The 23,850-nt window shown below is 34.1% G+C and overlaps 1 protein-coding gene and 1 non-coding gene across 4 annotated transcripts in view; one reads left to right on the top strand and one right to left on the bottom strand.

The window, feature by feature from the left end:
• Window positions 1–3,022: 3,022 nt before the first annotated feature.
• Window positions 3,023–23,850, bottom strand: part of NIPBL (NIPBL cohesin loading factor) — a 200,886-nt gene continuing 180,058 nt past the window's right edge. For 2 of the 3 annotated variants that reach the window (XM_055325202.1, XM_055325204.1), the window contains 13 exons: window positions 20,735–20,875; window positions 20,548–20,641; window positions 19,963–20,117; window positions 19,365–19,455; window positions 17,721–17,894; window positions 17,133–17,323; window positions 14,051–14,158; window positions 13,380–13,580; window positions 9,780–9,926; window positions 7,717–7,991; window positions 6,689–6,863; window positions 4,571–4,759; window positions 3,023–4,007 (listed from right to left, as the gene is read on the bottom strand). In XM_055325202.1, the coding sequence (XP_055181177.1) occupies window positions 3,642–4,007; window positions 4,571–4,759; window positions 6,689–6,863; window positions 7,717–7,991; window positions 9,780–9,926; window positions 13,380–13,580; window positions 14,051–14,158; window positions 17,133–17,323; window positions 17,721–17,894; window positions 19,365–19,455; window positions 19,963–20,117; window positions 20,548–20,641; window positions 20,735–20,875 (2,307 nt within the window). In that variant the 3' untranslated portion in view covers window positions 3,023–3,641. Of the gene's footprint in view, window positions 4,008–4,529; window positions 4,760–6,688; window positions 6,864–7,716; window positions 7,992–9,779; window positions 9,927–13,379; window positions 13,581–14,050; window positions 14,159–17,132; window positions 17,324–17,720; window positions 17,895–19,364; window positions 19,456–19,962; window positions 20,118–20,547; window positions 20,642–20,734; window positions 20,876–23,850 lie in introns of all 3 variants that reach the window. The other variant, XM_055325203.1, reaches the window with a different exon arrangement.
• LOC129510031 (small nucleolar RNA U13) lies at window positions 23,279–23,380 on the top strand. Its single transcript, XR_008664488.1, has one exon. It is a non-coding gene; the product is annotated as a small nucleolar RNA U13 (small nucleolar RNA).

Here is a 23,850-nt window from a genome sequence, read left to right as displayed (position 1 = left end):
AAAAAAAAACAACAACTTAAAATCATTAAAAAAAAATCCCGGTAAGAAAAACACCTGCATGCACACTGCATCATTGCAAACAATGAAGCCATATACAAGTGGAGTCTCACAAAAGAGGGGGTAGTTGGTGGTATTCACTCAATTATCACATAAAATACACAGGAATTGTATGACCACTTGGTCAGTAAACTATGCAAACTGGAATTTGTTGGTCAGTGACCTCTCATACCAAATTTACATTCAACTGTTTCTTAGGACCAAGAGGACAAGGAATACATTTAGGAAAATCCTCAAATAAAAAAAATTACACCAACTCGTGTAATGAATAATATGCTTCCCATGACAAAAATTAGCCAAGGGGTTAAACAAATATAAGTTTTAAAATGAGCAAGGCAAACAGCCAAAGGTTCAAACAAGTAAGATTTTTGTAGAGCAAAATTTACTATCAAGTGTTTGAAATTACATGATCATTTCAAGTGAATGATCTGATGGGTTTTATATTTGCAAAGGTAACTTTATTACAGTTTCTATCAATATTTTGGAGATGCAGACTACTTGGACACTGCACTAGTGACCAAGATGAGCTCTTTGTGCAACCAACATGGGGTGTATGGAGAGAAAACCATATACCACCCTGTCTTAAGTTCACCTTCTAAATGAATGTCTGATAACTTTGCTCAGTGCTCGTGAAATCCACATTGGACAGAAAAGCTGGACTTACCTGTCTTCATGGATAGACTATAGTCGTCAATAATTGCCTGTGTGCTTCAGTTACCTGCTAATAATTCAAATATTCAACATATCAACAAAGTGAAACTACATATTAATTTTTTTTAAAGTTCAGAATTTCTTTTACTAGAGATCACTAAATTATTTTCTGCATTTGTATTTTGGTATGGATTTTAAAAAAAATTAACCATCCTTCATCAAAAAACAAGAAACAATTTAAATAATACAAAATTTTCATATTGATATATTAAAGAGAAGAGGTATTTGGCAGTTTTTATATCAAATATAACAACTCCTTTTCAATATAATAAAATATAATTTGGCAAATTACAGTATCAACAAACTATAGATTAAGATTGAATTTTGTAGGGCAGCCTGGGTGGCTCAGTGGTTTGGCGCCTGCCTTCGGCCCAGGGTGTGATCCTGGAGACCCAGGATCGAGTCCCACGTCGGGCTCCCTGTGTGGAGACTGCTTCTCCCTCTGTCTGTGTCTGTGCCTCTCTCTCTCTCTCTCTCTCTCTGTCTCTCATGAATAAATAAAGAAAATTAAAAAAAAAGATTGAACTTTGTAAATCTTTACTATAACTAAGAAGTTTGATTTTGTTGATTTGACTGTCAAAGCCTTAACTTATTTTACTGTTAAGGCCTAAAAAATTCATATCTGAGAAATCATACCTTTTGAAAACTTTGGTTTGAGGCTTAAGGCTTGTAAGTTATACCAACACTTGGCTTACATTAATAGCTAAAATACTGGAGCTTAGAATATATGGAAAATACCTAAACACAGCAATTCACGAGGCAAAAAGAAGCTGTAACTACTGTGTGCCTACCCCCTAAAGCACACTCTAAACAGGATCCCCACGTATATACCTACTAAGCATCCTTTAGGAATAGGTTTACTTTCAGCAAGGGCCATTTCCTTTAATGCCTGATGTTCAATTACCTTAGAGTAGTGAGACAATGACTCCAACTTCAAATTTAAATTCCTATTCTACATTTATAAGGAAATTACTGAATCTGACACTGAGACTCAGTTTTCCTTATCTACAAAAAGGTGGTAACATATTTAATTAGCAGAGTTTTTCTAAGAATTAATAATAGCACACATGATTGTCAGGCTCATAGTATTCAAAATTGGCTTTTTTCAAAAACTGCATCTTTATTTTTTGGTACTCTACAGGCTGTACTTTATATTCTTATATTTTTTCTAATTACTTATTGATAAGTAATTGTTGTTTTCATAGTCCTTTACTGATTAAACATACTTCAAGGGGGGAAAACCCAATCTAGTTTTGTTCTACAGAGTTCACAGTAAAAAGGAAGTGCAAACATGCAATTAAGTGGATGGAGAAGAGTGGGAAAACATTTCTTTCAAGAAAATGTTCTGAAAGAATTCCACATAGGAAATAGATCCTGAAAAGTTATTTTCATTGTGGTTTAATAGGTGTTCACAAAAAGGTATTTTGTGGCAATGTCACTCTTCCTCACAAATTGAGTATTTTCATTTATTGGCCAATTTCATAAAACTTAACATTCTAGAGGTCAACTTTTGAAAACGAACTTAAGCACACATTGTTTAAAAACTTAAATTTGAAACAGATCTTCTCCCCTGTAATTTTAGGCATTACTATTTCTGAGCATCAACTATGCAGATCAAATGAACAAATACCCAAATCTCCCCATTTGTAGTAACAAACAACTGCTCCCCAAAGAGGTATAAAATGTTTAGAATAGAAAATGAATAAACATCTCAACTAGTAAAATTACTCCTTTTTCTGCATTAAAAAATAACTTGTGAAAAATGTAATTACGAAGTTGTCATACTCAACTCTATTTCTAAAATAACACACGGCATAATTTTTAACTAAGAGAAATGCTAGTTTCCCAAAATAGCATGATTGTTACCTTTTCCCGAGGTTTAAAAAATAAATATTACCATCATGACATCACTAGAAAGAAATTGAAGCATACAAGGAATAAACTATAGTTTCTTTTTATATCAAAATGTACTCTTGAAAAATGTGTTTGGCACAGTGCTAAATCATATATAGTTAATACTAAATATTGCAGGATACAATAAAACCCTGGAGTTAATTGTTTACACCCTCTTATGGGAATGAAAATAATAGATACCAATTATTCAGAAGTCAGCCTATACAAACTGTATAAACAATATTTTATGTTTTGCTTTGAAAACCAGTGATATAATAAATTTTACATAAAAGACTGCAAAATAATATAAATGGATTTAAACAGATCTTTACAATAAGAAATTCAAATGGAAACAGACAAGTAACAAAGAGAAGTAAAAAAATTTATTGCAGTATTCGCTCCACCAGATTGCCTGGGGATCCCTTTTCTCGTATTTTTTTCAGGGTGACCTAATACATCAAAATCTACATTTACAAAAACTCCTTCTGCAGATAGGTCATAGATACTGCATGCTTTTTTTTTTTTTTTCAACAGAATAAATTATATATCCAGGAGACTCTGCCATTTTACAGCCTGGAAAAAACAATGCTTCCCTGGAAACTGGGCTAAGCTAAAGAAAGCCATCCGCTGCTAGGTTAAACTCCAAGAACACTTTATTAAGAACATTAACAGACTAATTTCCAACATTCACTTGTTTATTTTTTAAACAGAAAGTTTTTTTTCCAAGATATAAACAATTTTTGTTAAACTATAATACAGTGGGAGTAAAAATGAACTGAGAATCTGTTTCTGCTGCACAACAGCGAAGGGAGCTCCCACAAAAATGTTTGCCCAACATTTCCTTCTTTTGTTCCTGCATCCCAGGTTCCATTCTTACTCTTCATAAAACTGATTTTTTTTTTTTTGCCAGAATGTTGATATTTCAAGTTTTTCTGCCTTTTAAAAAAATTCCTGTAAATTTGGCTGCATGTACAAATTCATTAGCTGGAAGTCCCATCCTTGGCGGCATACAGGGATCGTAAAGTCTGAACAACTTTATTAGTCAGCTTATTAGCACTCGTTAGAGCAATTTTTTTGTAAATAATGTCTGACTCTTTAATAGTGTCTACCCAAGGCACCAGTTTGCGGCCATCACGGCGCTTAGCCTCAGTCCAGGAGCCACTGTAGGAGCCTGCCATCCACTGAACACTGAAGCCATTGCTGGTTTTCTGTACTACTCTTGCAATTTGTGGTCGATCTTTGTACTTTGGACAGCAAATAGCGATGACATCCATGACGTCAACACTTTCATTCATCTGTGCTGCCAACTCCGTAGAGTCTGAATTTCGTTTTGACCTTCTCAATGACTAAAACATTGGGGGGGGGGAAAAAAGACGAAGTGTTACACAAAAGAATTTTAGTGAAATTTTTGTTTTTATTGCTTTTAATCCCTTGACGCCGGGAGTTGGGATTTCCCAGCACACTTCCATTGCCGGCAATGAGACGCACCGTGACCGCCAGCGCCAAGGGGTTAACATATACTTGTAAAACCATATAACTCTTAATTTGTACCCGTGTCTTTACTCTTATTGATATATAAAATTATATATACATATGAACCATAAAGCTACATAAAACTTAGCAACAATAAAAAAAGATAACACACATTAATACAATCCAAAGAAAAATTAATAACCCTTTATGCTGGATAAGTCTCATTTCTGTTTTTTTTCTTTTTTATTGTCTTTTATGTTAAACTTTCTACAAAAGGATGTATAAATGGTTAAGTAGAGAATCTCTATCTACAAAATGTTTTCTCTCATAAGTATTACATTACTTGGTGTACATTTAATAGACTGACATATATAAGCACATAAAAATCATTTTACGTAATACGCTGCGAAATACGTTGACTCCTCCTCCGCCTCACCCCTGAAGTGCCTCCTCCTCTATCCTCCCCATCACTTTCATCATCTTCTGTCTCTGCTGCTGCATTATTTTTAGGGCTGCCTCCTCCAAGCAGCGAGGTAATTGCTTTGTTCCGAGCATTTGTACTAGCTGACACCTCCCCTTCTTCCTCCTCTTCATCAGGGTCCAGATGTTCCATGAGAAGTTTGAACTACAAAAATTAGATATGAATTTAGTTAAGTAAATAATCTCAAAAAATATTTTTAAGTCCCTAAATGTTTCTTTTAAAAGTTTTTTTTCCTAAATGTTTTCCAGGCAGCAGTCAGGTGTGGGTATTAGTTTAGTGGCTAAACAGACTAGCTATTGTCCAAGACAGGGCCTGGCAAATATTTTGTATAAAAAGCCAGATAGTAAATATTTTTGGCTTTTCAGGCTATATGGCTTCTGTCACAACTATGCAACTCTGCTATCATAGCGTGAAAGCAGTTAGAGACAATACATAAATGAATGGGCATGGCTGTTTCAAAAACACTTTATTTAAATGGGCAAGGGGAAAAATTAAAAATAAACAGGCAGCAGGGCCATGGCCCATAAGTTTGCTGATCCCGGTCCAAGTCATCAAGCAACCAGATGACTAATAATTACTGATCGAGGGACAGACGCCTGGGTGGCTCAGGGGTTGAGTGTCTGCCTTTGGCTCAGGGCATGATCCTGGAGTCCCAGGATGGAGTCCCACATCAGGCTTCCTGCAGGGAGCCTGCTTCTCCCTCTGCCTGTGTCTCTGCCTCTCTCTGTGTGTCTCTCATGAATAATTCTTAAAAAAGAATTACTGATAGGCATTTTTCAAGTTCTCTGTTCCCTCTGCCCTCTGCCAAAATAAGAAGATATAAGAGGAAGAAAAAGGATGTTAAACAATTTAAAAAGAGGATTACAATAATTTTTAGCTTTAGAGTATAAGGTTTACAGTCTATGAATAATATGAAAAACATTGCAGATTTCATTCTTTTTTAAAAAATTTATTTTTAGAGAGTAAGAGGGAGGGAGAGAAAGTGCGTGAGCGGAGAGAGGGTGGGTGGAGGAGGGAAGGAGAGAGGAAGAGGGGAAACAGACTCCTCGCTGAGCAGGGAGCAGAATGCAAAAGTGGAGTTCTGTCTGGCCATAAGGAGATCAGGACTTGAGTCATAACCAAGAATCAGACACTTAACTGACTGAGCCACGTAGATGCCCCTGTGTAGGTTTCATTCTTGGTCAAAAATATTATTAGTTATGTTCAGCTACTTGCTTTAAGTTGATTAAAATAAAAAAATATATTTTTTAGGGACAATCTCAAAACAAAACAAAACAAAACAAAACTCCATGTTTTTAAACATAAAACTTTACTGTGGTAAAATATACATAAAACTTACCATTCTAATGATTTTAAAATGTTCAATTCACTTCCATTAAGCATATTCATATTGTTGTGTAGTCATCATCACCATCATTTCCAAAACTTTTTTATCATTCCAAACAGAAACTCATTCTGTACCTATTAAAACAACAGCTCCCCCTTCCTTCCTGCCCCCCAGCCCCGGGTAACCCCTATTCCATTTTCTATCTCTAATGAATTGGTCATTTTAAAAGCACATTCTACACACACATTTTCTCACATATTTGTTAACTGGTTATGTATGTAAGAGTATGGTATATATGATACAGATATATAAACCAGTATTATACTTCTGTAAGAATACATGAATAGGTAGAAATACTGGTTGCCAGGAAGGAGAACAACAGAATGGCTGAGGAGGGCAGGAGGATGACTTTTCATGACTTTTGCTCTTATGAACTATAGACCATGTAATCTACTGAATTAAAAAAAAAAATCCATATGCGGGCATGGTTTTTTCCTGAAACTTGCCCATAAACTCATTCTCACTAAAATAAAATGAGTAGTGGGCTGGCATTTCCTAAGACAAAATATGATGCAATGTGTGAAATGGGAAAGGCAAGATTCCCCTAAATCATTAAAACCACATAGAGAAAAATAATCTGAAAGTTCATGAATCTTCCAGGTAAGAGAGAGAACCATCTCCCCCAAAGAATTTACTTTTCATAAAAGTATTATTAGAAGGAAATATATTTTGGTTTTACTACTCACATCTAGATACTGTTTTACTATACTCCTCTTCACATCTTCAGTGATTTTAGAATTAGCCATATCACTCCGCAGGAAGTCCAGTGTTTGTTTGGGATGAAAATGAACTCCTGTTTTCCGGTTTATCGCTTTATCATATACTTTTGCAGATTCAGATGGAGAGTATTTCTGAATTTTACTGTTTTGGGAAAACAAAGCCATTAAAAATTTTTCAGGCATTTATATTGAAAGTGATTGTAGTTAAACTTCATTTACTAATAATTAAACTTTTTGTCATACAGATTTCGACCAGTGAACTTGTACACAAAAATATAATTTTAAAAAGGGAAGTAAAGACATAAAGGCAAAGATTAAAAAGTAATATTCTCTCATTTCCATCAGTATTTGTCTTGAGTAGAGGTATCATTAAACGAAAGTAATTTCTCATGTCTGTTTTAGAATACCATGATTGTGACTGTAGAACAGTTTCAATATAAATACTGGTTTACCTCCTACTTTCTTGCCCTCCAACTATTCATCCTCTACACAGCAGCCACAATGTTTACAAATCTGTTTCATATTATTAACAACTCTGGCTTAAAAAATCTTCCCAACTTCTTAGCACCGCCCCAAGACCTTACAAGGTTTTACATTATTTTTAATTAGTTGCCAACATTTAACACCATTTGGGTTCTATTGAGTTCAGCTTGGTTGGTCTATTCTTTACTTGCAGCTCTTTAAAAACTTAAATTTGCAATCTATTTTAAGATTATCCTAATTCTCTAATAAGATCTATTTAAGGAAATCAACAAAATAAGTCCTTTCATTTATAATGCAACTAGGGAATGCTTTTCCTCTTTTCAATAAATGAATGTACAAATTGTGCCATATTACACAACAAAATACTATATAGCAACAAAAAGGAACAAATTCCTTCTTTTAAAAGGAACATTTTTAATATGAAAGTAAATACGCAGTCAAAACTGGGTTTCATTTTTCTTTATAATTTGAACAGGGTGAAGTTTTTTCTCTCATTGCTTATGTAACCTTACCTATCAGAAAATCCACAAAGATTCTTCAAATGTTGTTTTAACATCAGAAGCAATAAAATACCCTGGGAGACATTTGCAAATTCAATTAAAGGAGCTGAATTTTCTGGCAAACATTTCATCACTGAATTTATATCATCTTCTGAATCTGAATCTGAATCTGAATCTACACGTTTCCGTGACTTCCGAGGCCTGGAAACTTCTTCTTCACTCTCACTTGACTCATTTTCCTTACTAGGTGATGATTTTCTCTCTTTCCTTTTGTCTTTTACCATTGACTGAAAAGAAAAAAAGAAAAAAAAAAGGAAAAATAGTAACAAAATACCACTAAAAAAATTATGCTCTATTCACAAGCTTCAAAAAGCATCTCTAAATTAGTATTTTATATGTTGAAACTCTCTGACTTTCCATAAACAACAATTAGGTTCCAAGACTAAACAAAATCACATAGAATTCACTCTGATTACCCCCTCCCTAAAAGCCCTTATCAAATATCAAAGGGAAACATTTTTGTTATAGGATAGAGGTGAAAGATAAATTGGTTATTAAAGTATTGATTTGTTACATAGGTTAAGCCACTATAGAGAAAAAGCAGTAATCATAATTTAAGTAAGGAAAAGGATGCCTGGCTGGCTCAGTCAGTAGAGTATGTGACTCTTGATCTCAAAGGTCATGAGTTTGAGCCCCACGATGGGCAGAGAGATTATTATTTTTTTTTCAGAGAGATTATTTTTAAAAAAATAATACTGAATATAATTTAACTGAGGAGAATATAATAGGCTTGAACACCCCAACTTTTATCAAACTCTCCCTTTTAAGAACTTTTCAATAAGATAATATGCAACTTTTCTTAAACAGTTAAATTCTATGTTTTTTTTTTTTTTTGAACTTTATGAAACTGTTAGCTCTTAAAAAGAAATAAAGTTAGCTGGATTTAAGAGAGGGAAAAGACCAGATTACAAGGCAATTATTAAAAATGTAACTATTAAAGAAGACATATAAAACCCGAGGAACATTTACAAGTATGTTCACAACAGTAAGTGAAGTAAAATAAGATAATATGATGACTAAAGATTCTGGGAAATTATTAACTTCTCAAACTTTAAGGACCACCTAGGGTTCTGTTAAAAATGCAGACTGTTTCAGCAGGTGTAGGGTGGGGCCTGAGGTTCTGTAGTTCTAACAAGATTTCAAGTGAGGCCAGTGCTGCCAGGGTCTTGGTGCACACTTCAAGCAGCAAGGGTTTAGTTACTTCTGTAATTCCAACCCTTCGGTATTATAATATCTCCCTCATTTACTAGTGTGATCAAGTGGAATTCTGAGCACAACAATTTTGTAAAATGAGATCTACTTGTATCATCAGGTACATGAAAATATTGTAATTAGGTTTTAAATAATTTACTGTGTGCCTATTATGTCTTTAAATGCCCTATCAGGTGCTATTACAATGAAACCAATTATATTTCCTCCTAAAAACCACAAGAGAAGACATAAGGTTTGTAATAAACTCGGTAAAGATTCTGGGCACGCAATAAACCAACTCCATTATGATGTTAGGTGTTCAGGGATACAGAAATCAACAGTATTACACATTTTCTGTTTTTCCATATAAATAAGCTATCTATCTCTATATCTCTTCAAGTATACTACTGTAATCTATAGCATTACCAGATTTACAGAATAGCAAGGTGCTTTAAAATGGGGTTTAAATGAACATATGAATGAACACCAAACACTTAAGAACAGTGCTTAAAGTAAAAGAAAAAAAGAAGTGGGATGGCTTATCAAAAGAACAATCCATATATAAATAAATATACATATATATGTATGTATATATTCCACTTAAATGATCTGGAATGGAATGGTTTTAGGTCTTTCTTAATAGACATGAAATGGCAACCCACTTCTTCTCCCCAATTCAAGCACTGCCCAGATTTTAATATATTCATTTAGAAAGACTTTATATACCTGTGAAAAGAAAAAAAAGAACAATGGAAACAAAACAGTGAGAATAGCATGCCTACACTTTGACATATGCATTAAGAATAGTAATGTGTGTAACTTACCTCCTTGAATGACTGCAGTAGGTTACTACCAGAAACTGAGAGTGTAATGTCTATATGATGCATTATAAACAACGGCTCTTCCTGTGTCTGGTATGGAAAACAGGCTAGATTGTCTGCTATATACAAGAGCATATTCACTTCTGTTTTCTGTAAATTTTAAAAAAAGGTACACGTTTAGTGGATAATCTAGAAATCCATCCAAAAAGCCTTTTCAGACAAAAAAAAAATGTTAGAGGGCACTTTCACCTCAGTTAATGTTTCAGAAAGAGAAGGGTAAGGGAGGGAGGGAGAGAGCAGGGGAGGGAGTTAAGAAACAGGGATGAAGGGGAACAGAAATGGATTTTATAAAATAAACTTATACCCATTTTAAGAGATTTCATAATGACTTATACCATGGACCTTAAGAAGGGAAGAGGTGAAATTTTTTAGTGTACCCAGTGGAATTCCCTGAAGTTTTCTCAGAGTATATGGAATCTTTATGATAAATCCATACCACATCAGAAAGTATACATATGAATTCATAGTGATTTGTCATTGTGCTTCTGAGACTTTAACCCACATGGAGATCAGTTACACACAGTTACTATTCTGCCCTAAAAAATAAGCACGAATCATAGTACTAACATGTAGGTTTAAAAAAACATCATACTAACATGTAGGTTAAAAAAACATTAAAGTTCGTGTATTCAAAAAACATTTGTCAGTTTCCTCTATGTACATAACTCAGAATACCAGTCGTTCTGACAGGGCCATTCCATAGTCTCACATGATAAAAACTCTGATAGGCAAAATTTAAGGCAAAAGTTATGGCTACTACTAGTTGTTTGCTTTAAAAAGAAGTAATAGAGACTTTTAGCATTTCATAATCATATAAAATATAAACAGAAGGGCATATTAATAAATTCCTTTAAAACACTTACAGCTTAGGAAAAAAAAAGAAAAAGAAAATACAGCAATCAAAACACACTCCCTCAAAAAAAAAAAAAAAAACAAAAAACAAAAAACACACTCCCTCTGCATCTCACCTATCCTGCCATGCAAACAACACAAAATCCAATGGTGGCATGAGCAACAACAAAATCCCATAGGACAGAAGCAATAAACTTGCCATCCCTCTATTTTTTATTTTTAATTATGTATCAACACCCATGTGTTGAAAGTTGGGGAAATGCAGACATAGAACTCCACCATGTCTATTAGTTTTAACACTAATTTATATATATATATGTGTATATATATATATATATATATAATATATATATATATATATATATTTCCCTCCTAAAACTGAAAATGTTCAGGACTACTCTGAATAAACCTTTTTAAAACTGAAATTCTTCAACTTTGTTCATAAAAAAGTCCTATATTGGTCTTTCCTTTCAAAAATCAAATTTCTTAAAAGAATCTTAAGCTGCTCCTCCCTTGTCTTCCCCACTATTCTTCAATCATAATCAAGCTTGTGTTCCCCTACTGCTTGACTGCTGCCATCTAATCTTGCCCCATTTCTTTTTTAAAAATATCTTATTCTCCTTGACTTTTTTTTAAAAAAAGATTTTATTTATTTATTCATGAGAGAGAGAGAGAGAGAGAGAGAGAGAGAGAGAGACGCAGAGACACAGGCAGAGGGAGAAGCAGGTTTCATGCAGGGAGCCCGACATGGGACTCGATCCCGGGTCTCTGGGATCACGCCCTGGGCTGAAAGTGGCGATAAACCACTGAGCCACCTGGGCTGCCCTTATTCTCCTTGACTTCTGAGTAGCACTGGTCGCTACTCTCCACCCTTTTCTTCCTGAAACTTTCTTCTTAGTTTTCTCTTCCTACCTCTTTGATTACTCCTCTTTCTATGTCCTTCTCAAGCCAACTCCTTTTCAACAATCCTATTATTTCCTCAGGTGCTCAGGACAAAAACATTCCAGTTATCCATTGACAATTCTCACACAGCCTCATTTAATTTATTACTTCTTCACAATACTTCTTTCCTTTCCTACTGTCATCAAAATAGATCAGTCCCTGGTTACCTCCAGGATGAACACAATGCTAAGAAATACATGTTCCTAAAATGCTCTTTGGCATCTGTCCTCATCACTTTATTCAAATGCTTTTTTTGGTTTTTCACTGTCTACAAGTTCCTCCATAAACCAAGCTTCATTATGACCTTTCTGCTCCAGTCAAATAACAATCTATTCATTATTTCCCACACATTCTTATCTTTGTGCCTTTATTACGTTTTTATCCCTTGCTTAAGTAGTAGATCTATCTCATCTAACCCAGGCCTTCAGTCATTTGTTCCTCCTCTGACATCCTTTGTTGGAAATAGTCGGGAGACAGCACTGCATTATGACAGCTGAATTTCCAGCTTAGCATTGTGCATGCTGGGTGGACAGAACATTGAGCTAATGACATATAGGAGGCAATGAAACCACACAGGAATGAAGCTTAGGAGACAAGATAAGGATTAGGGTAGTATCAATAGTATAAACCACCTGAACTCAGAATATGCTAATCTTAACTATATTTACTTCCTTTAAAATTGTGTCCTATCTCCGTAACTGGAGGGAGGTAAGATCCTGTGAGGGCAAGACTACTGTATCATACCATTTCCACTCTCAGAATGATGTCCTACACACAATGAAAACTTAATACTGATGATGATATGATGATGGTGGTGGTGATGATGATTAAATTATATTCCAAGTATTTCTGAAATAGATGCTTAAAATATTTGCTAGATATCAAAAAATTTCGTGTAGTCCTTAAAAAAAAAAGAGGTCTAGTAAGGCATCTATATTTGGCAATTTAAATTTTGTTTTATTGAAAGAAAATCTGGTTCAGGGATAACAAAATCAACTTATAAGTGATTAAAATACAAAAAATACTCCAAACGCTTTTTTTGTTCTTTTCAAAGCTTTATACACACATAGACTAACTGGTAAGCTCTATGTGGGCAGATGTTACATCTGTCCTATTTACTATTTTAACTTCATCTCTTACCACAATAATTACCACACATGGTAGTACTGAATAAATATTTGTGTAAAGTGAATGATAAATTAAGAGGTAAGCTTAAAGAATAGGACACCCTATTTTCTTGGCTTATGGTCCTGGCCAGTGCAATTTGTGCAATAACCCAAAGGGTCAAATTGTAATTACACAAAAGTGGGCTCTTCATTAAGGAAGTTGAATAAATAAGGATTTCAGCAGCCAAAAACCTACAACAGTTATTCTAACAATATTTGAGTGTGACAGAAATAAGTGAAATTTCACCTTATTTATTGAAGTAACCTATCCCCACCCCCCAAGTGATAGTTTAGTGATATAGCTTATTTAAAGTTATGCTTAAAGGAACTGTTATCAAAGTTTTAAGATACTCAGCATGGAGATACAATGATACTTTATCCCTCATTGTATTTTACACATGCAAAACTTCCCCTCCAAATTTGACTACATACCTTGAAATTAATATACAAGATGTAAAAAACCCCATTTAATACAGTCACTATTATTTACTAAAATGGTAATATTTTCAAAATAGTGACTACTTAAGGCATAAAATTTATTAGAACATTTATTTTCTTAAAATAGTAAACTTTTTATGCTTACAGCTGTGTCATCAAAGAGGTTGAGTAAAGAAATTAGAAAGGCCCGTCTGTGTTGGCGGTTTCCACGGATCATGGAGTAAAGGTGAGAACACAAAGCACTAGAGGACTCATCTTGCCTGAAACCCCTTACAGGATCTTTTAGGCATGTGTTGATTGCTTGTTGTACCTGGTAAGACATCTTCATACCAGCCACTGCTTTCATCTGAAATCAATAAAAGCCTCGTTATCGAGATGGAAATTAAAAGAGTCAAATTAAAAATATACTTTGAAGAAGCTAAATCCACTGTTTGGCTTTCTCATTTAAAATAAAATCACAGGACACAAGTGCTGGAAGGAACATCAAAGATCATCTATTGCAACCTCCTCATTTAATGTAAGAAAAAAATCAAGACCCAGAAGAGCTGTTACTGCCAGATCACACAGTGAAGACTAGAACCCATGAATCCTTATTTATTCGGGCATGCTTGCTGGACTGTCATCTCTAGTTCAGTCTTAGAAGTTAATCTTAAACAAGAATAAACACCTTGGGTGACAAACTTAGTTGCATGTTTAGAAATAAATACTAAGCAAAATATTTTATGCTAATTTGAATATGGGCAGGACATTTGTCAAGGAAATGGTATACCATAGAAAGATGTTTAAATTCAGGTTATACAATTTAAAAACACATACATGAATGAATCCAGCATATTTTTTGTCTATTTCCACAAGTTGCTGATCAGCCTTGTTCCTCATAGCTGGTTCTGGGTCTGTTCCCATAGCAATTAAATATGGTACACACTAAAATAAAAATAAAGGTATTCTTTTAGTGCAATAAATAAATAAATAGGATTTATAAGGCATCACAGTGGTAAAAGTTCTATATGTATCATGACATATGTTAAAATTCACTGTATATCTAGGGTATATGTATTTAGTTTTATAGGCCTTTCTACAAATGTCATATCTTAGTGTTCTTTTAAAAATGACCAATCTGGGGTGCCTGGGTGGCTCAGTTGGTTGAATGTCTACCTTTGGCTCAGGTTATGATCCTGGGGTCCTGGGATGGAGCCCCACATCAGGCTCCCTGCTCAGCGGGAGCCTGCTTCTCCCTCTCCCACTCCTCCTGCCTCTCCTCTCTTTCTCTGTCAAATAAATTTATGAAATCTTAAAAAAAAAGAGATTTATCTTAAAGCAAAAAAAAAAAAAAGTGATGAAGCGTCAACAAAAATAGTGATGTGGTGAAACTGAAACAATTTCAGTGTGAAGTAAAGGTTCTTTAAACATAAAGAGCTCCTACATTAAGAATATCCGTTTAAGATTGACATAATACAAATATATAATCCAATAACTTTTCAAGTTTGACTGAATTTGCTATGTAAAGATAATGTAGGGCAAAAAGTAACTTGTCTTCCATATTCAAAACTAGGAAGATATAAAATTTTCCAAAACACTGATTTTATATAGAACCTTTTTTTTTAAATTTTTATTTATTTATGATAGTCAGAGAGAGAGAGAGAGAGAGAGAGAGAGAGAGAGGCAGAGAGATGGACAGAGGGAGAAGCAGGCTCCATGCACCGGGAGCCTGACGTGGGATTCGATCCTGGGTCTCCAGGATCGCGCCCTGGGCCAAAGGCAGGCACCAAACTGCTGCGCCACCCAGGGATCCCTGATTTTATATAGAACTTTAATGATCAGATAGTCTGATAGCTAGTATTTTCATAATAGCCTTATTTACTGGCTTTCTTTCTTTTTTTAAAAAATACTTTATTTACTTATTCATGAGAGACATAGAGAGAGAGAGGCGCAGAAACATAGGCAGAGGGAGAAGGAGGCTCCACGTACGGAGCCCGACATGGGACTCCATCCTGGGTCTCTAGGATCATGCCCTGGGCCAAAGGCGGCGGCTAAACCACTGAGCCACCGGGGCTGCCCCTACTGGATTTCTAAAGTCAAAAAACACCTTTTTTTTTAAGATTTTATTTATATATTCATGAGAGAGAGAGAGAGAGAGAGAGAGAGAGAGGGAGGCAGAGAAACAAGCAGAGGGAGAAGCAGGCCCCCACAGGGAGCCTAACGTGGGACTTGATCCTGGGACCCCAGGATCATGCCCTGTGCTGAAGGCGGCACTAAACTGCTGAGCCATCCGGGCTGCCCCTAATACTTTGTTAAATGAATCTGAACCAGTAGTGAGACCTGAAAACAATAAACAGATAAACAAAAACTAGTTTAAAAATATGTCAACACAGCAACAACTGAAAAGGATGATCATGGATTAAATCCTGAATCGGGGGAGAAAGTCCATAAAGAATATCATTGGTTTGGGGCGCCTGGGTGGCTCAGTCCATTAAGTGACCAACTCTTGGTTTCAGTTCAGGTCATGATCTTTGGGTCATGAGATTGAGCCCCATGTGAGCTCCATGCTCAGTGACGAGTCTGCTTACAATTCTTTCCTTCTAATCTCTCCCCCTCTGCTGCTGCCCTGGCTTGTACTCTCTCTCTCTAAAATAAATAAATAAATAAATCTTTAAAAAATAAAAGAATATTACTAGCTTAACTGGCAAAATTTGAAAACGGAGTGTATATTAGATAACATTGTATCAATTTTAAATCTCCTGAATTTGATGACTGCATTTTGGTTTTGTAAGAGAACTTCTTTGTTCTTAGAAAATATTTATGCTGAAGTGTTTAGAGGTAAAGAATTATTGTGATATCTCAAAATTACTATCAAACGATTCAGAAAGAATTGTGTGTATGAAGAAGGAGAGAAAGCAAATACAGCAAAATGTTAACATGTGGTGAATATAGGTGAAGAGAATACAAGGGGGTTTGTTGTACACTCTTGTAATATTTTTGTATGTGTGAAATTTTAAACCAAAGTTTAAAAAAGCAAATATAATAATAAAAAGTATAACTAACTAAGGCCATTCAGAGTATCAGCAAAGAATCCTAAGTATCTCAAAAATTTAAGAGTCTCAACATACATTTTATTACATGATCTTATTGATAATGACCCTGAGTCATGAACTGGCTAAATATTCACTAGTGTGTTTTATTTTGGGATATAGGGAAGAACATAACATATTCACATATAGCATATATTAGAAAAAGTTCTTTTTTTTTTTTTTTAAGAAAAAGTTCTATAACAAATAGCCAAAATAAAAAATTTTAAAGGATACAGGCTTTTGGTTATTTAACAAATTCCCTTCTATAGCTGATGGTACTCTCCTGAACATGTCAAATGGATGGTGTACATACTACTACATCAGCATTAGCTGCCTATCCTTAGTGAAGCTAATATGTCTTTATTATGTCAGTCCTCATATTAACGCTTTGAGGTATTAAGTAGTTGGTATTATTTCCAATTTACAGATGAAGGAACTGAGCTTAGGTAATATAATTTACTTTTTCTATGGGTAAAACCTACCCTGCTTACCAGTCTTAACCCCAATTAACTCTTTTGACATTACAGGCTATGGGTTCTTATAGATATGACTCATTATGGATTAAAACAAATCATCCCTACTTCAAAAATTGATTCCAAATTCATATTCTACCAATATAAGTTAGAAATTTGTTCAAGAGACAATATTGTGAATATATGCATATTTTAAAGTAATTAGAAAACCCAGGAGATGGATTTTTAAGCATTTAGGACAAAAAAAACTTAACAAGTAAGATAAAGAACTACTTTTCTCCAATCACAATGTCATCAAATGGTAACAAATCTGGCTCTTTTAAGTAAGTAAGCGCTGCTGCTATAAAACATACTTACCTGAACTGGATGAATAAGACCCTGGTTTAGGGTCAATGCAATGACATTCAGGGCAAAGTGGCGTACACTTGATTGGGTGTGAAAAAATGCTTCAAGCACCTGTTTGAGGTAAAGCTGCATGATGGAACTACTCATTCCTGAGGATACATCTCCCATTTCTTTTAGATCTTCCTGTTTTGCAACTTTCTTCCCTACATAAGGAAGTAAACATATTAAGAACATGTATATTAACTTTACGAAATACATCAAATTAGGCCACAACAAAAAGCACAAAACCATAGCTGGCACACTTGTTCAATGGCTCTTAATCTTGTGTGTATGTCTTTGTCAGAGGCACCTTTGAGAACCTGAGAACTATAATCTCTATCCTACTGCAAAATGTTAACATCTGCATTATACATTAAATTTTAAAAACTATTTTAGGGAGTTTATAAATACCCTAAAGCCTAACTATGGACTTAAGGACTCCTCTTTAACAGAATTTCTTCATATAATAGATAAATAAATTCAGGTGTCTGGATTAAAAAAAGTCATAGAATATTCTAACTCTAGTCACACTATGAAATTTAAAAATATATTTTTACTTACAGTCTCTATCTGCTTGTTGCATACGTGTATCCTCTTCTTGTAGGTAGGTCTGGAGGTTTTTTAACACTTGTATTTTTAAATTTACTGAAGAGTTCTTATCAGATAAAATGTTATTATATAGATTTTTCACCTCTTGTTCAAACATTAGACTTGGATGTTGAATAAAGGCAAATCCTAAAGAGAGAAAAAAAATCTTGATATATTTGTATTAAAATTAAATATAATACTTAATGAAAATGTTGATAAATTATTTAAAGAGCTCCTTATTTCAAAAATTAAAACTTAAAATGACTGGAAGAATATATATGCTAGTGGCCTTACCCAGAGAAGTATTAGAGCAGGTACTTCTTTCCCCATGAATTAAAAACAAGAAATTGCATTTCAAAGGAGTATTTCACACAAGAGGAAACCTTGAGGAGGGAGCAGGGCATAGTGGCTAGGGGAGTGGATTAGGAGTCAGGTGTCTTGGGTTCTATTCCTGGTCCACCACTGACTTGTAGTGTGACCTTGAGTGAGTCACATAATCTCTCTGTGCCTCAATTCTCCATCTGTAAAATGGGGACAATAATATTTACCACCCACCTACCTCAAAGGGATGTTTTCAGGATTTAAGAGGTAATGTCTGCAAACATTTTTCAGATCCCTAGCAGAAGGTACTACATTGGTATTATTAAAAAAATAATTAAAAAAAAATATCCAGTTGATGAAACAATAATTCTACAATAAACTAGAGCTAACAATATCGTCCATTTATTTTTTATGGCATTATAATTAGAAGCCACAATGCTGAATCCTATAACCATAAGTTAATAAATAGCAAAATAATAATATTCATGTTTTTTGTACAAAATGCTTATTTATGTAAGACAAGATGAAGATCCTTAATGATATAGCAAGTGTTACTGATGCCATATAACAAACTAAACTCAAAGCATAGAGTGATCAGATAACTAATCCAAGGTCACAGAGTATAATGTAACATGGCTCAAGTAAGATGTCATTTATTAACTGGTCTAGAGGCACTATTTTCTATATAGTGCTACTTTTTCAAGTCAAAATTTATATTATTTGTTCTCTGAATTAACATTATTAAGTTTTGCCACTTTATATAACTTATGTCCAGGATGAATATTCAAAGGTACATTTGGCTTGAAGGTAACACTGTAACAATGTAACTCCCTAATGTAAGTGATATATGAATGTTTAATATATTTGCTATAGGTAATTTTCTGAAAGGGATGAAGGAGGAATAAGACACTTAAGATTTAAGTTTAATGAAAGGAATCAGTAAATATTTAGCGAGGTTTGGGCAACTAAAAACTTATTAATCATTTTTGTTCAAAAGACTAATATCAACCAATTGCTCATGCATATTAACTTATAAAACTTGCTAATGTTACCAAAATAAAGTTTCTCTGACGAACAGAGAAGTTATATGACTTGCTGAAGGTCACCCAGAAAGTCACCGGCTGAGCCAAGAATGGAACCCAGGTGTCTTAACCCCTAGTCCTATTTTCTATATACTAAATCCTACTGTGAATGGAAATATACTTAAATAAAACAACAGTTTAGACTCACATTATTGTAAAATTTGCTCAACCTCTCAAACAACCAAAACCATAAAGAAATTTAGACTTAACTCACCTAGACCAATGATAGCTTTCGTTTGTACCTCTTCATCTGAATGTTTGGTAAAATACATCAATAGTTCAAGTACTTTATCCTTTATATTAACCTAAGTGGGGGGGGAACACATTAAAGTGTATGAAGAAGAGTAACTTTGATCAGTTTCAACTATAAAGGGAAAAAAACCTAAACACAATGAAAATTTCCACATAAAAACTTTACTGAAGAATAAATCACCAATATATTTATAAATCCATTGATTTTAGAAGTGACATCCAAAATAAAGGTCTGTGACAAAGAAGTTTGTGTCAGAATACAAATAACATACTGCTCCTTCATTGAGAAAGTTAAAAAAAAAAAAAAAAAGCTGCTTACCCAGGGTGCCTACTGTTACAAAGCTGATAGAATTTGCGTAATCTTGTTACAAACCAGTAAAAACAGTTCCTGGATCAGAGGCCAGTCTAAGGATCGTATTTTGGGTAGCACTGTTTCAGAATTCTCATTAAACCAGACTACTCTAATACTGCTTTCATCCTGGGTCATCAGTAATTTTCAGTTCACGGGGTCACACAGTTCTTTTAGAGCATACTAAAATAATTAATGTTAGAATCTTTACCTTACTGTTGCCTTTAAAATCTTCTAGATCAAAATCAAAATGCCGACATAATGCTCCAACAGTGAAAAGAGATCTGAGAAGTGCTGGTTTGTTTGTTAAAAGTGAGGTGTTATTTGGGTCTTCCTGGTGCTGACTTTTTAATTTTGAAATGGCACCTAGTAAAGATAAGTAGTATTTATTTACAATAAACCTTTTATCCTTGAATTATTATCTTCAAATAATTACTGCTAAGTTGTTAGGATTAAATTTTATTAATGGTTCTAAGTGTCATGCACATGTAGAATTACGAGGGCATGCCTTACAGCCTAAAAGAATTAATGTAAGAAAAAAAATACTTAAGTTTTATTTTACATAATGGGCAAAAAACTTACATTTACTTATGAGGTAGATTTCTGAAGTAATTATATTGAGTTCTTAAGGAAACACAAAAGGTACTAGAAAATTTGCTTCTGAGAAAGAACCAGAGGACAATCACACCTCTTAAAATTCCATCCATGCTGTCTTTATCAGCTGTGTTTTTAAAAAGGAGCTAGACATACTACAGGATGTAGCAGACTAATTTTAAAGCCTAGGCACTGAACTTACCATAGTATCTATTGAAACAGGCCCATACAAATTTAAAATTTTGTGTCACTTTATTTACAACTGCCCCAAGACAGCTCACACAATGTTGTACTACCTAAAAGATACAGAAAATGTTATGGTTTAGACAAAAGTTAAAGACAAAGGTCTTTTATATAATCATTACAAATAGGGTAAACTGAATGCTTACAGTCATGCCATATTTGATGATAAGCTTCATTAGATCTTCTTCGATAGTGGCAAGGAAAGTTTCACTTGGATGCTCCATCAGTGGTACAACCAGCTCTAGGATTTTTGCAACATTGCAGATAACCATGAAGTCATTTTGTGTCTACAACGATAAAATTAGTGCTTTAAAACACCAAAATCTAACAAGAAACTATATATACCTTTATGTATTTCGGGACTGAGGTATTACATATGTAAAGTTTCAGTTAAAAAAAAAAGACTTTTAGAAAAGAGCTTTTTTAAGGTATGGAAGGAAGAACATCAGACAATGTCAGGAACTTGGATTCTAGCTCTGCCACTAACTTACCATGTAACCTTTGGGTCATTTAATCACAATGCTACAGTTATTCTTTTTTTCCCTAAAATGCAACACAAGCCAATTCTGAACAAAGGTGTTTAAATACTGAATATTTTACCAAGACTGATACTGTTTTTACGATTAGTATTTTTCAAACTGGGGTATGTTAACCTAGTAGTACTCAGTTGCAGGGCGGAGTCTGTCCCCACATGATATTTGGCAATATGTGGAGAAATTTCTGGTTGTCACATTAGGGGAGTTAGGGGGTATTTTTGATATATCCAGTGGATAGAGTTCAGGGATACTGTCAAGCATCCTATAATACACAGAATAGTTCTTGACAACAAAGAATAATTCAGCCCTCAGTGTCAATTGTGCTGAGGCTGAGAAGCCTTGTATTAATGCTTTTTATTATAGATGCAAATACAGACTCCCAAAACTAAGTATAGGACTTTATTTTAAATTTTAAAATAGTAAAATTTTAATTTAAAAAAAGTTTAGAACTTTGATTAAAAACTAAGCAATTTTAAATAAATAGGTGGAACATTAAAAAAAAAACCCAAAAGGTTATTAGTAAAGAATTTACAATAAAGTCTCTTTAAAAAAAAAAAGTTTCTCACCCACTATCCTCCAGTCACCCAGTTCCTGCCCCAAGGCAACCAAAATTATTAGTTATTTTTGTTAAGTAAGGCATTCAACATGTTGTTATCTAGTCAAGTTAACACTCTTTATTCTTAGCAACAGGTTACTGACACTCATTTTGGTCTCTTTGAGCTTATTATCTCTCACTGAATAAAAATGTTCCCACCTTACATTCATCCATCTTTTCAGGACTAAATAAAAACATAAATAAGATGAATGCTTCTAAAGTAACATAGAAATCCTGTCATTTCCTGCCCACTCCTGTCTGCTTTAAGCAATAAGGGATTAAAGTGGTCTAGAGATGAAGAGTTTTCATTAAGATAAATTCATCTGAGCATCATAGTTAAAATTTTACTTTAAAACTACTCTTGGGATCCCTGGGTGGTGCAGCGGTTTGGTGCCTGCCTTTGGCCCAGGGCATGATCCTGGAGACCCGGGATCGAATCCCACGTCGGGCTCCTGGTGCATGGAGCCTGCTTCTCCCTCTGCCTGTGTCTCGGCCTCTCTCTCTCTCTCTCTCTCTCTGTGTGTGTGACTATCATAAATAAATAAAAATTAAAAAAAAATTTTAAAACTACTCTTAACATTTTAGGTATAGAAATCAAATAAAAGAAATAATTTAATATCTAGAAGAAAAATTTAAGGAAAGATGGAAATCATGAAGGAAAAGATCAGAAGAATATAATACTAAGAAAACATTCGAAATGACGTAAGATGCAACATGAAATGCTTCAATATCTCAAAAACTTAAGAGTAAAGAGTTTTCAAAAAAGGAAAGGAAAAAAGCTCCACAATTCAATGGTAAAATGGTCAAATGATATAAACAGTCAAACCACAGAAAATCAAGTACAATTGGTTAATATCATAAAAAAGATGCTCAACCTTCTTAGAATCAGGGAAGGTAAAATGAAGCAACAATGAACTATTCCTTTACACCTGACTGGCAAAGAGTATAAAAATGACATAGATTGTCATATACTGGTTTCCAAAGAGGCTATAAAACATATCCATCAGCAATCTGGAAAAATCTATTTAAAAACCCAAACCCAAACCCAAATACTCCCTTAATCTACTAATAAGTCCATTCCTTAGGATCTATCCCCGGCCCCCCAAAAAAGCACCACTATTTAAAGATACATGAAAAAAAAAAAAGATACATGAATAGGAATGTGTATAGTGCTGCCTATCAATAGGAAGCAATATAAAAACCTGTTAAAATGGGAAGTGGTTAAATAAATCATAAAACATCCATAAGATGGATAATGTATAAATATATAACTTGATTTTTAAAAATCTGGTCAACCAGTTATGTGTGTGTGTGTGTGTGTGTGTGTGTGTGCACAATTACAGAAGCATGGGTATAGTATGTAAGGATACTCTAGGTTGTTCATCCTGAGATGATGAAGAAGAAAGATGGAAGTAGGATACAGAAAACAAAAAAGATTTAAATGTGTCTAACATATAGGAGATGGCTTTACTTATATAAAACATTGTGTGTATAAAATTATCCAACATTCACCCTTCCTTTTAATATACACACAGGACTAAATAAAAATATATTTATAGATCCTTCTGTAGTTCATAAGCATGATGACTGGGTGTTCATGCTGTTACGTGACATGTGCCTTCCCTCAAACCTTGTTACAATCTTGGCATATTACCATGATTTAAAAGAAAATTATATATATGCATATTTACCTACAAATACAAATTCTACAAAATGCTTTCAAAGTAATCTTGCTTCAAAGTAATATTGGTTCAAACAAAGTCTATTTACACAAGTTACATTATTGTCCAGTTCCTAGAAGCCAACAGATGTGGGGTTGAATTCTAGCTCTGGGTCTGGTCAGCTGTGTGAAACTGGGCAAGTTATTTATATTCTCAAAGCTTTAGTTTCTTATCTGTAAAACTAATGATACCTACTTCACAAGGTAAATGAGATAATGCATGTAAAATTCTTCATAGTACTTGGCACTGAGCTCAATAAATGTCAGCTACTATGATTGGGCATAGATTACATATTAATCAATTTATTTCTGGATCTAATACAAGCCCTAAAGATAGAATTAGGATCTTAGAAGTATTATATGTTGTTTTTATAGATTTATCTTCTGGTACTTCCTGCACTTAAAACCTCT

This window comes from Nyctereutes procyonoides, unplaced genomic scaffold (assembly GCF_905146905.1).
Source record: "Nyctereutes procyonoides isolate TBG_1078 unplaced genomic scaffold, NYPRO_anot_genome, whole genome shotgun sequence".
NCBI classification, from domain to species: domain Eukaryota; kingdom Metazoa; phylum Chordata; class Mammalia; order Carnivora; family Canidae; genus Nyctereutes; species Nyctereutes procyonoides.
The sequence above is the reverse complement of the archived record's forward strand: the minus strand, read 5'-3'. Positions and strand labels throughout refer to the sequence as shown.